Source organism: Electrona antarctica (assembly GCF_951216825.1).
Source record: "Electrona antarctica genome assembly, chromosome: 4".
In the NCBI taxonomy this organism is placed as follows: Eukaryota; Metazoa; Chordata; class Actinopteri; order Myctophiformes; family Myctophidae; genus Electrona; species Electrona antarctica.
Genome location: NC_136809.1, coordinates 14,357,589 through 14,371,205, shown reverse-complemented (window position 1 = coordinate 14,371,205; position 13,617 = coordinate 14,357,589). Strand labels below are relative to the sequence as shown.

The following is a 13,617-nucleotide window of genomic DNA, read 5'->3' as shown; positions in this document are numbered from 1 at the left end:
GCGGTTCGAATCCCGGCTCCTCCAGTCCACATGTCGAAGTGTCCTTGGGCAAGACACTGAACCCTACATTGCCTCCAATGAGTCGGTCGGTGTGAGCTTGCCACCATTGGTGTGTGAATGTGGGAAGTGAGGACGCTGGCGTCGACTGTTCGCCGCTTCACCTCCCAATGTATGAATTAATGAACCATTGTAAAGCGCTTTGAGCACTTGGAAAAGCGCTATAAAAATGCAATTCATTATTATTATTATTAGAGCCACAGACCACTGATGACTTGTAGCCTCGCAGACCACTGCTTGAAAACCACTGCTCTAGGCCACCTGCTGGTGTAGCTTGGCTTTGCTGGTCATTCTAAATGGTAAATGGTGCATTTATATAGCGCCTTTATCCAAGGCGCTTTACATAGATTACATTCACCAATTCACAAACACACACATTCATACACCGATTGCGGCGGAAGCCATGCAAGGTACCAACCAGCACATCGGGAGCAATTTGGGGTTCAGTGTCTTGCCCAAGGACACTTCGACATGTAGCCAGAAGGAGCCGGGATTCGAACCGCCGACCCATGGATCATTGGACGACCTGCTCTACCCCTTGAGCTACAGTCGCCCATTCTAGCCAGCCAACTGGACGACCAGCTTGACCAGCAGAATCTAACTTAGCCTGAGTGGGTGACCAGCTGACCAACTATACTGCCAAACCAGCAAGACCTGCTTGACCGATTTGACCAGCCTGGAAATCCAGTTAAGACCAGCTAAATCCAGCAACCATCATACGCTGTTTTTTGTCTGTTTTTTCAGCAGGGTATAAAAGGCCTTTGAAAATAGCTTGTAGATCAGCCATTTTCAAATAGCCAAATATATATTGGGCAGGGCTGAAGTGGTTAATGCAACTAGAAGGTCAATTTCAGAGAAGTTAAGTGTGCCTGCTCATCAAGTCTGATATATGGTATAGTTGGAGGCCATCGATATTGTCCTTTTCTTTTTGCTGAGGTTTGCGTGATCTGCGCAAAAGGACAGTTAACCCATTTTGGGCGGGAACCCCTTTTGGTGTTTTAAACATTATAATTTAGCTATTGAAAAATAGCAGATCTACAAGCTCATAGCGCGCCACCGAGTGGCGCTCTACGAGCTTTGTAGGTCTGCTATTTTTCAGAAAACTGGAGGATTTAGAAGATTTTTTTAAAATTTTGAGGTCAGGCCTAAATGGGTCAAATGATAAGGGACAATATCGGTGGCACCCAACTGTAGCTACCTTTTACCCCCTTAATCACTTGGTAAACTAACTTTTAGCATACTTAATATAAAACTATTTAGGCTGTAATTTCCCCACATCAGCCACTATATTATTGTGCAGGTGTGTTTCCCTGCAAAAAAGACAACATCCCTCTGGCTGTATTTTGGTTTTGTTGGACATTCATCCCTGTGCAGGGATGTACTTAACTTACTTTCCACCATTGCAATTGATTTGATTGAGTGAACCAAAACAGGCTCAAAATAAATTGAAGCACACAGTGAGCTCTTGAAAAACATTTTACTTTTTGTTTTTTCATTTTCAAATGTTTTATATCCAAAGATCAGCCAAGAAATACATACTTCAACTGACCACATATGAGGCAGGAGGAAGGTTCTTAAAAAAAGAATCCACGATTATCTTCATCTTCCATCCATCAGACTATTCAGGTACAGAGGAGTAATAAGGGAAATTTAGCGAAATGTGTGGCAAATCTGCAAAAAATAAATGCTTACCACTAGCTTTCTTCACAAATGTGTGCATGAAGATGTCCACTATAGGTGGCTGCCTTACTACTTGCCTATCGGGCCACGGCTCTTTAGCCAATTGATAACGTATGCGGCTTGTTGATACGAGGTCCCAGGTTCGCCTCCCGGCCGAGGCTACATTGTCCGCTGACAGAGACGGGTACTCTGGCGCCACCTCAGCTTTCTCAAAACGAGGTCGTTTGGCAAGCTCGTTTCTTCCCCTGTCGAGCTTCGGGATGACTTTCTTCTGAGGCGAAACTAAATAACTTGTGCCCGCTTTGGTCTCTACATATTGGATTGGCAACCAGTAAACACAGGAACGGGCTGCTGTGTGAATCATGAACGGTTCTGAGGAAACGTTCTGAGGAACTTCCTCTGAGGTAGAGCAGTGTGAGATCGAGGGCTGGGACTGCACCTTTCTCAGTCAGCCACTGGCGGTGCCTCCCAGCCAGAACAGCCAAGACCTCTGCACTCTGCTGGCCGCCTTCTTCTCCTATGGCTTATTTGAGTTCCACAGCAGAGTCATATCCCTGAGGGAGGGCCATGAGATCCCGAGAGCCTCCTTCCTCGGCCGGGAGACCCCAAAATGGGTGCCAATGATCCTGCTGGATCCTTTTGAATGCTCCCACAATGTGGCTGCAGACGTGTGCAGAGCTCAGATCCACTTCCAGTGGGAGTGTATGGTGGCAGACCGAGTATGTGGAGGGGGCGCGGGGGGGGGTGTCATGGGGAGCCACGAGTCCAAACCCTGCAGAGAGCCAGAAACAAGGAGTGGGTCGTCGCTGAACCATTCATGATTCACACAGCAGCCCGTTCCCGTGTTTACTGGTTTCCAATCCAATATGTAGAGACCAAAGCAGGCAGGAGTTATTTAGTTCCTCAGAAGAAGAAAGCCATCCCGAAGCCCGACAGGGGAACATGCTACGTCACATGCTACTTACAGTGGCATGTGACTTACAGGGGGGGGGGGGGGGGTCATGGGGAGCCACGAGTCCAAACCCTGCAGAGAGCCAGAAACAAGGAGTGGGTCGTCGCTGAACCAGTCATGATTCACACAGCAGCCCGTTCCCGTGTTTACTGGTTGCCAATCCAATATGTAGAGACCAAAGCAGGCAGGAGTTATTTAGTTCCTCAGAAGAAGAAAGCCATCCCGAAGCCCGACAGGGGAAGAAACGTTTTGTTTCGTTTTGTTCCAACCCAACTCCCTTGGGATACATTGTGACAGCTGCTGAAAGTTGGGGTACCATTAACAACCAATATAAGGCAAAATTATTATACTGTAAGTAGCATGTGACGTGTCAAACTAGGGGGTTTTCATGATTCTGAATCCATTGCAAGCATTCGTTTTGCACGAAAAACACTCCTTCGCCTAAAAATGGCCAGTGGCTATGGCCGAATTTAGCCCAAGGAGTGTTTTCTGTGCAAAACTATTGCTTGCAATGGATTCAGAATCATGAAAACCCCCTAGTTTGACACGCTACTTAAAGCATAATGAAATGTTGCCTTATATTGGCTGTTAATGGTACCCCAACTTTCAGCAGCTGTCACAAAGTTTCCAAGGGAGTTGGGTCGGCACAAATTGATATGTGATAGTAGACACCTTTATGAACACATTCGTGAAGAAAGCTAATGGTAAAGCTTTTTTCTTTTGCAGATTTGACACACATTTCACTAACTCTCTCTAACTAGAGTCCTTCTTAGCAGTGCAACATCAAGTCATCACTGTCAGAGTTCATAAACAGGTGCTTGTTGCGAGCGGGGTGGTTTTGCGTGTTGCACACCCAGCGCGCTGCAGTAGGATGAAGCGCGATTGAGCAGAGCGTCCAATCACAGCAGGTGCTCAGGCTCTACGCAAATCCGAGTGCGTCATACTGCAGCTCCTGGAGACAGATTCATGTCCATACAGCCACAGTCTTCACGTGGTCAGCAGCAGGGCATCCACCTGGCCATGCCTCCCCTAGTCCTTCCTCCTGGTCCCCAGCAGGAGAATCATGCAGTCAGGACAAGTTTGCAATGTTGGCGAGGAAACGCTGGGCCCACCATTCCTCCAGATCGATGGGCACAAAGTCTGTGTGGAAGGGAGTCAGACAGAATTTGATTTAAATCGAGTACAGTAAACAAGCAGGTGAATAAGAATCATCTTTATGATCTTTGTCACGTCACAGATTTGGTGTAAAGAAGAGGGTTACTTTCCAGAGTGCGCTCCATTTGTAGTTTTTTGTCCTGTCTAACTGTAAATCGCTCTGGAATAAGCTTGTCTGCTAAATGCCCTAAATTGTAAATGTAGTTTTGATTGGGATCCCCCAGGGCTCTATACTAGAAACCATCAACCTCTCAAATGTGTAGATCAGCTGGCCTATTTCTGCCAAATGTTGGCCTGTTATGACTTGACCAAAGCAGGGATGCACAGTATATGTGGTTAAGAGAGCTTCGAAGGAAGGTTTGGGTGAGAGACATGACAAGAGGCTGTTGAATCAACAACTAGAGAAGATCAAACTAAGGGCAAGAGTACTTACTTTAGCAGACTAGAGGAGTTAGACATTAAAAGATTACTAACTACTTCAACAGTTACATTTTATCTACAGATAAGACTGAGCCAAAACGTGAAGAGCACAGCAGCAAAAAGGAAATCTGGGTATAAGGTTCCCTGGTGTCACTAGACTATATTGGGTTTACAAAACTATTTCTCACATTTTCAAAATAAATGTCACCGTGCTGGGAAATAGGGCTTAAGTAGTTAAAAGGTAGTTTTTTCACATGGATTTGACATTATGGACAAAACCGAATAGTTTCTCAATGCAGATCAAGTATACAGGTATATTTGTGTATTAGGCTACACATTATTACAATAGGACAGTGGTTTTCAACCATTTTCATTTCAAGACCCATTATTCAGCATTTGAGCCACAGACCACCATTTGATGAGATTTAGCCTCTCAGACCCAAAACTTTTAATATTTTGTTGTCTTTGAATAAGATTGTCCACAATTCCATGCTGTATTGATGTTGGTACCATAGATATACAGGCAAACGTTGATCAAAATAACAATTCTTCTACATTCTGTATTCAGATTTCTTTACCTTAACATTTAACTTTTGAGAGCGATAAATTAAACATTAAACCAACTTTCCATCATTTAGCTGGGGACCACCTGGAATCACCTCAAGGAACACTGGTGGTCCCCGGACCACTGGTTGAAAACCACTGCAATAGGCAAATGTAAGAATAACTTTAGAGTTTAGACCTACAGCAATGAAAAATGAAATAATTGTAATTAGTTTCCATATCATTTTTTGCCAAAGCACCAGGGCAGCTACTGTAAAGGTTCTTAAAGAGCTGCAGGATGCCTACCGCTGTTAGGGCAACATTAGAGACACATTATTGTTGACTTTGTGTACACAACTTACTCTTCATTACAGGGTTGGGGGTCTTCTCTGCATACTGAACAGCCCCTTGGCCAGGCGCAGGCTCCCCACGGACCCCAGCACCATCTCCCAGGCTCTGCTCCACTTCCTGCCAGGCTGCATACACACACAAACATACAAAATTGTGTTGTGATGTACAGGTACAGAAGAAAATGCATACAAAAACTGAGTGGTGCAACTCCCCCACCCCCCCTCTCTCTCTCTCTCCGTCTCTCATTAGCAGGCAACAGTGCAGCACTATCTCTCTCTCTCTGTTTCTGGCACAACGGCGCCACTTTTGCCCCTACTGCTACTCATAGTCACATAGGTTAACACAGACATTGCGGACATTGCTGTTCCTTGGAGTGGTGCAATCACACCTGTGTGAACTGAGTGGTGCAACCGCCCCCCCCCCCCCCCCCCCCCCCCCCTCTCTCTCTCTGTCTGTCTGTCTCTCATTAGCAGGCAACAGTGAAGCACTATCTCTCTCTCTCTGTGTTTCTGGCACAACAGCGCTACTTTTGCCCCTACTGCTACTCATAGTCACATAGGTAGTCACATAGGTTAACACGGACATTGCTGTTCCTTGGAGTGGTTGCACCACTCAAAAACAGCCAAGTTACCGTAAGGCATATATGGCCCCATCTTGGGTGAACCTTACCCTTTATCCCTAAACTTCTTTACCATATTTTACTATCTTGAAAAACATTAGTTCAACTAGCCGATTTACATCGACATGTTGTGAGCTTGTAGATCGGCTATTTGAACAATGTTAAAATGTTTTTCAAAATAGTAAAAAATGGCAAATAAATAAGTTTAGGGATATAGCATGCAAGATATAGGGGGGGGAGCATAGTGACGTGTTCAGTAGGATTTTGGCTTATTTGGGCGCCATCTTGCTGCCTACATGTAGGCTAGTAGGATGCTAGGCTACTTGGCTGCCAGTCTGTAGTTCGTAAGTTTGCTTGTCAGTGACGCTGGTGTGTACACTGTCACTGCAGTACACCATCTTCCATCTCTCTACTATCTTTGACATGTCACAATTATTGGCGAAAATGTTCAGGTGTTCTGATCTGATAGCCGCCTCCCCTCCCCTCACGTCAAAACAGTTCTCAATGTTTACATCTTACTTGACGAGAAGACATGTGGACATATCCGTATGGAACCAGGGAGAGGGGAAAACACCATGAGTGATCAGTCTCCGCAGTAAATAAATAATCTGTCTGTATGTGATCTGGCCATTATTATTTTGATTACACTGTCATGCTCGTTTGAGGACAGGTAGAGAGCAGAGCATACATGCGTTTGGGAATGTTGCTGAAGGTTGTCATTTTGTCAGCCGACAGTGACACCCAAATCAAAGAAACCATACAGCGTGTATTTAATTATTTGATATCGCACATATATCGACAGTCAACGCACTGCAAGGGCAGACCCATTACTGTTGTGGATCAAGGTTATGTTATTTTGTCATCCGACACCCAAACCATACAGTGTTTATTTAATTTGTATATCTATAATGGTATATGTCTCCACAGTGAGGCTGGAAAATATAGCCTAGCAGCCTACTACTATAGCCTACTAGCCTACTGGTAGGCGGAAAAATGGCAACCAGAATAACCCGTTCTGAGTGAAACTCCTCCCTATGCACTGGCCCTATAGCACTTAACCTAAATCCAGGCAGTCAATTAAGGATACATTGCCAGGATTTTCATCCAGGATAACTGCTGTGGAATTAAACCTAGTAAAAGTAACCTTATTCACAAGTGTAATGTGTACAGCCTATACTGCAGTTGTTTGGTTGGCCATAGCTGGATGGGTAGAGATGCCACCTGGCAAACAAAGGTCCCAGGTTAAATCTGAAGTGGATATGGCCGAATTTAGCCCAAGGAGTGTTTTTCATGCAAAACAAATGCTTTGAATGGATTTAGAATCATGGAAAACCCCTAGTTCCACACGTCACATGCTACTCAAACTGTGTCTCTCTATAATTAGCAACCCTGCTACCAAACTTTGTTAAGAACAGGCCTGTAGCTCAGGCGTTTTAAAGGGAAACCTGACATGTTACTTCTCAGACCAGTCTGCAAATGACTGACCTAATACAGTAGAAACATTATCACACTGCTTATCAAGTATGCACCTCCAAGAGTACATACTGTAATTACAGAAACAATGAGATGCAGAGCGCACACACACACAGTCACACACACACAGGAGAAGGCAGCCAGGGGTGGCAAAGCGAGCAGTGACAACAGTGATAAATCCCAGCACACTCTTCAAGTCAAAGCAAGTTTTAAAAGCATACATGTACAGGTACATGCAAAGGACAGAGTTTAAGCAGAGGACAAGCTGAAAGGACTCTTTAGCTCAATGTGTGTACAGTAGGTTTTTGTAGCAAATTAGGTCATGATGAAAGATTGGAAAGCTCTCGGCTAGATTGTAGCATTGGTTCTCAAAGTTGGTCAGGGGTCCTTCTGGGGAGGGTGGGGGTTACCAGGGGGTCACCATGCAGCTAAAATAGTTAATATAGCCTATAGCGTCACAATCATTTTAACTATATTTTTTACTTTAGTTATTAAAAAAAAAATCACACCCGTGTGAACTGAGTGGTGTAAGGTCTTATATAGACTGATCAGCTGTGGTCTGACGTAATGTCTGACGTAATGAAATCACACCTGTGTGAACTGGGTGACCATAGCAACCATGCTCATTTTTTGGTACGAACAGACACGTAAACTAACAAAGCCAGTTGTAGGAGTGGTTTACACCACTCAAAAAAAGCAGATATACAAGCTTAGTGTGTTGAAAAAAACGTGGAAATTCGCGCAATCAATATAACTCAAGTCTTTGTCAGAAAATATTGTTTCAACCCGATTCGACTCACAAGTAGTACTCAACTTTGGACAATCCAAGCCTCATTGTTTAATATATTATGACATTTTTTAAAGTAAAAAAGTGGAGAACATATTGCTGCTGTTGAAACCTCTTATTTCCATATTTTTTAGTTTGTGTGTTTTTTGGCAAATGAATGCCCTACTACTTGATCCTACTACAGCGTCACACAAAAGCATCAAAAGTATCAGATCCGCAAGTCCAAAGCGTGGGACAAAGCCACGCATTTAGAGCTTGTACAGTAGATCTGCTACAGTACCTTTGCCATTTGAATTTGAAACAGTTTTGGACTTCCAACCCAACAAAGGGTATGTGAACAATCATTAGTGGGATTCTATGTTTGTACGTTAGCCTACTAGTAGTGACCGTGTGTGCACAAGAGGTTTGGAGCTGATCGGTCCATCAGTTCTTTATCTTTAGGAGATTAGCTTCGTACAAAACGGACAGACCCTCTTAGATGGCTTAATCTCTTTCAGGGTAATGTCATAAAAACTCACAGAAATGTACTGAAAATTACATAAAACATGCATACTACATTACGCTGTCAAAAAGGTCAAACTACTGTTGCCTTGATGAGAAAAAAAAAAGGGAAAAAAGCTATACTATACTATGTCTCCAAAATTGTTATACTACTTGTACTGTATGTTTACAAAATTGTCTTGTTTTTAAGTACAGTACAATGGATTAATTTCCCTTATTTACTGGGGGGGGGGGGGTCTTTCTGTTCATCAATAGAGTGATACACCATTAACCAGGCATTCGTACTAGTTGCTCAAGGTTATCCAGCCAAGGCTTGTTGTGGGCTGATACAGCCTAACAGCCTTAACCGAGGTGGGGTAACAAATAAATGATTGCCTGTCATCCTTGGTTGCCTTCGTTATCCAAACTCGGATGACAAATGCCCAGATAATGATCTATACTCATCACCAGTATATACAGTATTATTTTTAGTGGCAATATTACCAGTGGTGGAAAAAGTACTCACAATTTGTACTTAGTAGAGTAGTAGAGTAAAATAAACGCACCTCAAAATGTTACTGAAGTACAGTACTTGAGTAAATGTACTTAGTTAATTTCCGTCACTGAAGATTACTCTTCTGTCCGTTTTGAAGACCTCAACCTCGCTGTTGATGAATGCCCGCCTAGTAGTACACAGATGAATTAACTCCCACTTGGAGCTCAGTAGAGTAAATAAAACATTAACATCCTGTGGCCCTCACCTTCATAGACAAATTTGACATTCTCTTCATGGGCAGGTGTGAAGCCTTCGGCGGAGCAGTCTGCCTTTTGTGCTGCTGCTGTGCTGTAGCGTTTCCCGTTGAGACGATTGAACACTATCTTAGGGGGCGGAGAGCTGGAAAATTCAGACACAACAATATAAGAATTCATTAGATCAAAGAAGGTTAGGTGATCCCCAAATGAGGCACATGTGTCTCTTATTAAAGTGAATTAATGTTGGGAATTCTCCAGTGACATGTAATTATACAGCAGAGGAGACATGAGAGAGAGAGAGAGAGAGAGAAAGTGAGAGCGAGTGTGTCATATATGTATTGTATGTAAATGCCATGGCTGTTGTGAGTGTGTGTGCATGGGGGTATGTACAGTGCACAGTTAAATGATCAGTGATACCTCCAATCAAAATAAATAAAAATCACACCCGTGTGAACTGAGTGGTGTAAGGTCTTATATAGCCTGTCTGACGTAATGAAATCATGTCTGACGTAATGAAATCACACCCGGGTGAACTAGGTGAACATAGCAACCATGCTCATTTTTTGAGCACAGACAGACAGACAGACAGACAGACAGACAGACAGACAGACTAACAAAGCCAGTTGTAGGAGTGGTTTACACCACTCAAAAACACTGCACATGCGTTTGTCTATCTCTCGACAGTCGGCAGTATAGCCTATTGTTAGTTTTATATACTGAAGACATGCACCTACAGTCCAATATCAACCGTCCTTGCTGGCTTCATTATTTGTGCTTTTATGTCAATATTCCAGTATCAGTAATCTATCCAGTAACAGATTCTAGCTGTTCATTGATCTGCTCTCTGCTCTCTAGTCAACTGGAAGATGATGAATGCTGTACAGTATTTTGTGTGTGTGTGGTAACTTGGGAGGGAGGGGGACTACTATACTTAGCCGCAATTTGCAACACTAGATTGTTTTATAATGGGATAAAGCTAGAGTTGCAATACCCTCCATTGACCCAAATCAAATTTCCAATCTGCTTGTATTAAACGACATTAAACTCACCAACATTTCAGCTGTAGGGCAAGCTTGAATGATCCTCTTTCCATCTGCAAAGCGTTTGTTTCATAAAAATCCACTGTAGACATGTTATGAGCTACTTTCTGCTAAGAAATTCTGTTCTGTGATATTTTCCAACACATAAGTGTTGGAGTTTGGAAGCACTCGTTTTTATTAATGGGTCGTGCAGCTGCCTCCTGCATTATGTGCAAATTCGAAACAGGTGGTACACAGGGCCGTGCGTTCAGTGACTTCGACGAGTGCATCCCAACTCCAACACTTAAACGTACTAAAACTTAACTTTACTAAAAAATAATCACCTGCACAGAATTTCCTGGCAGAAAGTAGCTCATTACATGTCTACAGTGGATTTTTATAAAACAAATGCTTTGCAGATTGAAAGAGGATAGGATCTAGTGTTGCAAATTACTTTGTATTGTATGTGCATGCTTTTGTTGTCCTTTAACACTAGCATGACAGGTCATTTTGACCTATTTTTGAGATTTTGAAGTTGAAGATTAACTTTGCCCATGAAGCTTTCAGGAAGTTCCATCATTCCATCATCTCAGAAAATTCTGACATCTGAAACATTTTTGTAAAAATGAATTTAAGCTACTTCTGTCACATTTTACTTCAGTCATGCTAGTGTTTAAAGGTGCAACATTTTAACCATTATGGTAGATTAGGCTACGTTATCACAATATAGAGTACATGATCATCTGCAGGAGGTGGTCTCCCTGCTCTTCCACTTAGAATTTTAGACCATGCATGGTGTCAGGTAGGAGTAGGAGGACACCTACTGGTTGACAAGTAGTACTACTGCCTCAAGCTCATAAATGCAATATCTCCCCCAGACAAGTGGGGATTCCGTCTTGGTCCCATTCGGGAGACCCGGTTTTGAATCATCGTATTGTAGGACATTCAACTTGTGGATTCTTTCAGCTTTGATGTGGGCTAAAGCACAGGTGTTTAGGCTAATGTTTGTTTTACCAAAGTAGCCAAAGAACATGTTCTTTCAATTTTAAAAGCAACACAAATATAAACGGCAAGTCGGCAACATTCATTCAACATGGGAAATATTAATCATTCGAATAGCCTAGGCTACAATAGCACATAGGAAACCAAACGAGAGACGAAATGTATTGTTGGCCCACTTGGCCGACACCGACAGACAGTCACAGACAAGCGCTTCTTTAACCCGTGGCACAGGCTAGTCGAGTCGCCTCGCAAATCTGCGTCCTGCGGGTGACAAACAGCAGTGCCCGTAAACAACGAAGCCACCCGCAGGGACAGTCACTGTCAGTCACCTGCTTGGCTGAACGACATCGATGACAACAACTGACACGACACGTAAACACACACAGGTAGCGTTTATCAGACGACAGACAAGCTATAACCTTGCAAGGTCATAGTTATGGACGATACTGTCTGGTTACAAGTCATTTGTTGATTTCAACGATTCCTACACGACAGTCACTCACTCACAGTCACTACATGATCTGTCGATTCTCAACTTGTCACTGATATATAAATGATGTGCGTAGCATAGCAAAGGCAAGTTGTATCATACAGTCAACCGGGGCTGAGCACACGTGCTGTGCAATTTTTGGAATGTTTTCGGCCCATGCTTTGCGCTGCATAGCTAACGGAATGGCCTACTTTGCAAAAATAAATGTTTTTACTTACTTTGACGTTAACCAAGAGGTCTGGTTAAGCTTCAAGTCCTTGTTTTTACTCTCAATTTGTTGTGTGGGCCCTATATATAGTGAGACAATTCCAAAGATTATACAGTGATCAGCCCATATAGTCCAGTTATTCTAACAGTGATAAGCCACTTTAATGTCAAAGTATATTAGTTCTCCCATTATCTTGCAAATAATTATTGATTTATTTTTGGAATGCTTTGCTCACCTGTCCTCCGTTGTGTAGCAAGTTTACTGGGACCTCTAGTAATTGTGTACATCATGTGATCGCCTTCCCCAATAACTTCAGTGTTGCATAAAATTAATATCCTGGGGAACTGGAGCGTCCCCTGGGCTGACAGTGGCTCTTTGTTGCCTGTCAACTGTTCAACAACCCCCCTGTTCTGTGGAATCCTCTCGATGACGCAGCCACCGTGGAAAGAATATTGCAGCTTTTCCCCAAGTCAGCTGGTCAGGTGTACGTCGGCCAGACGCCTGCTAGCTACTGCCAAACTGGCTGGCTTGCAGCGCAAACGTGGTGTCACTTGGTCTTTAAAGCGCCGCCTGTCTGCTCTAATGCTCCTGCAAAGGTGTCCTGTAATAGGTCATTCAAGGTGAAACCTTTCCACGTGATTGGGATCTCTGAAACGAGGTGTCCTTCCTTCTGTTCCGATCGTACTCTCTCTCAGACGGAAATTATTCAGGTTCAGTTCAGGTTGTTTCACCTTGTTCCAAGACTGTATCTCTGCAGGAGAGAGAGGGGAGCAGCGCGCCGGTTGTGCAAGTGGATTATTATACAAGGAGGAGGGTTACGCAGACGCACGGCGCGTCGATTTCATCAGAACCCACATGGGATGAGTACTAGTGACGCGGGGGTACTCCCCCTTCAGTGACGTCACTGGGGGCGTTCTTCAAAATACTACAGTTCACCTTTCACCTATTAATTCCTACCTAGGCTGAATCATGAATTCATGAATAAAATCAATAAGTAGTAGAAATGCATTTATATTAACCGATTCACTGTGGTGACTGGAGTTGCAAAGCCACACAGGCTTAGTTAACCATTTTAGCCTACATTTTAGTGACAGCTCCTGAGTTATTTGTTGGCTAAATTAAACTTAAAGTAAATGTTTGAGTCTCATTTGGTAAGCAATTAACCTAGTTCGCACAAGTTCAAAACGTTGTCTTGTCATAATCTGCAGCAAGTGTGCTGACAGAAAAGCAGCTTGGACTGGCTAATCCAGGGTGATGCTTGTGATCTGTACTGTAGTTTATGAATATAAATCCATGCAGGCAACAACACCTGACATCCAAACCAAGACCCATTGTGATCAACACTGCTAGTCTGCTACCCTAATTGAATTTGAGCCACTTCACTTGATGAGTAAACAAATTAAGAAAAAGGTTAGTAAACAGACTGTGTTTATAGGAGCAGCTGAAATTAAGTTAATTAATTTACAAGACCACCATATATTTTGACGTCAAACTGTTAAAAACACAGTGGTCAGAATTAACTTTCTTTAAGTATCCTTTCCCAATGAGCATCAACTCCAATGTCCAGCCATACTGTCAAAATAAGGGGAGGAATTTGTTTGAATAATTAATTCCTATTTTATATGTTT

General features: G+C 43.1%; 1 protein-coding gene across 1 annotated transcript; it reads right to left on the bottom strand.

The window, feature by feature from the left end:
- Positions 1-1,520: 1,520 nt before the first annotated feature.
- On the bottom strand, positions 1,521-12,809 carry mcrip2 (MAPK regulated corepressor interacting protein 2). Its single transcript, XM_079500094.1, has 5 exons — positions 12,225-12,809; positions 12,000-12,069; positions 9,279-9,412; positions 5,170-5,283; positions 1,521-3,829 (listed from the first exon to the last, which is right to left on the bottom strand). The coding sequence occupies exons 1-5, from the start codon at positions 12,277-12,279 to the stop codon at positions 3,759-3,761; spliced, it is 444 nt and encodes a 147-aa protein (XP_079356220.1). The 5' UTR covers positions 12,280-12,809; the 3' UTR covers positions 1,521-3,758.
- Positions 12,810-13,617: the final 808 nt, after the last annotated feature.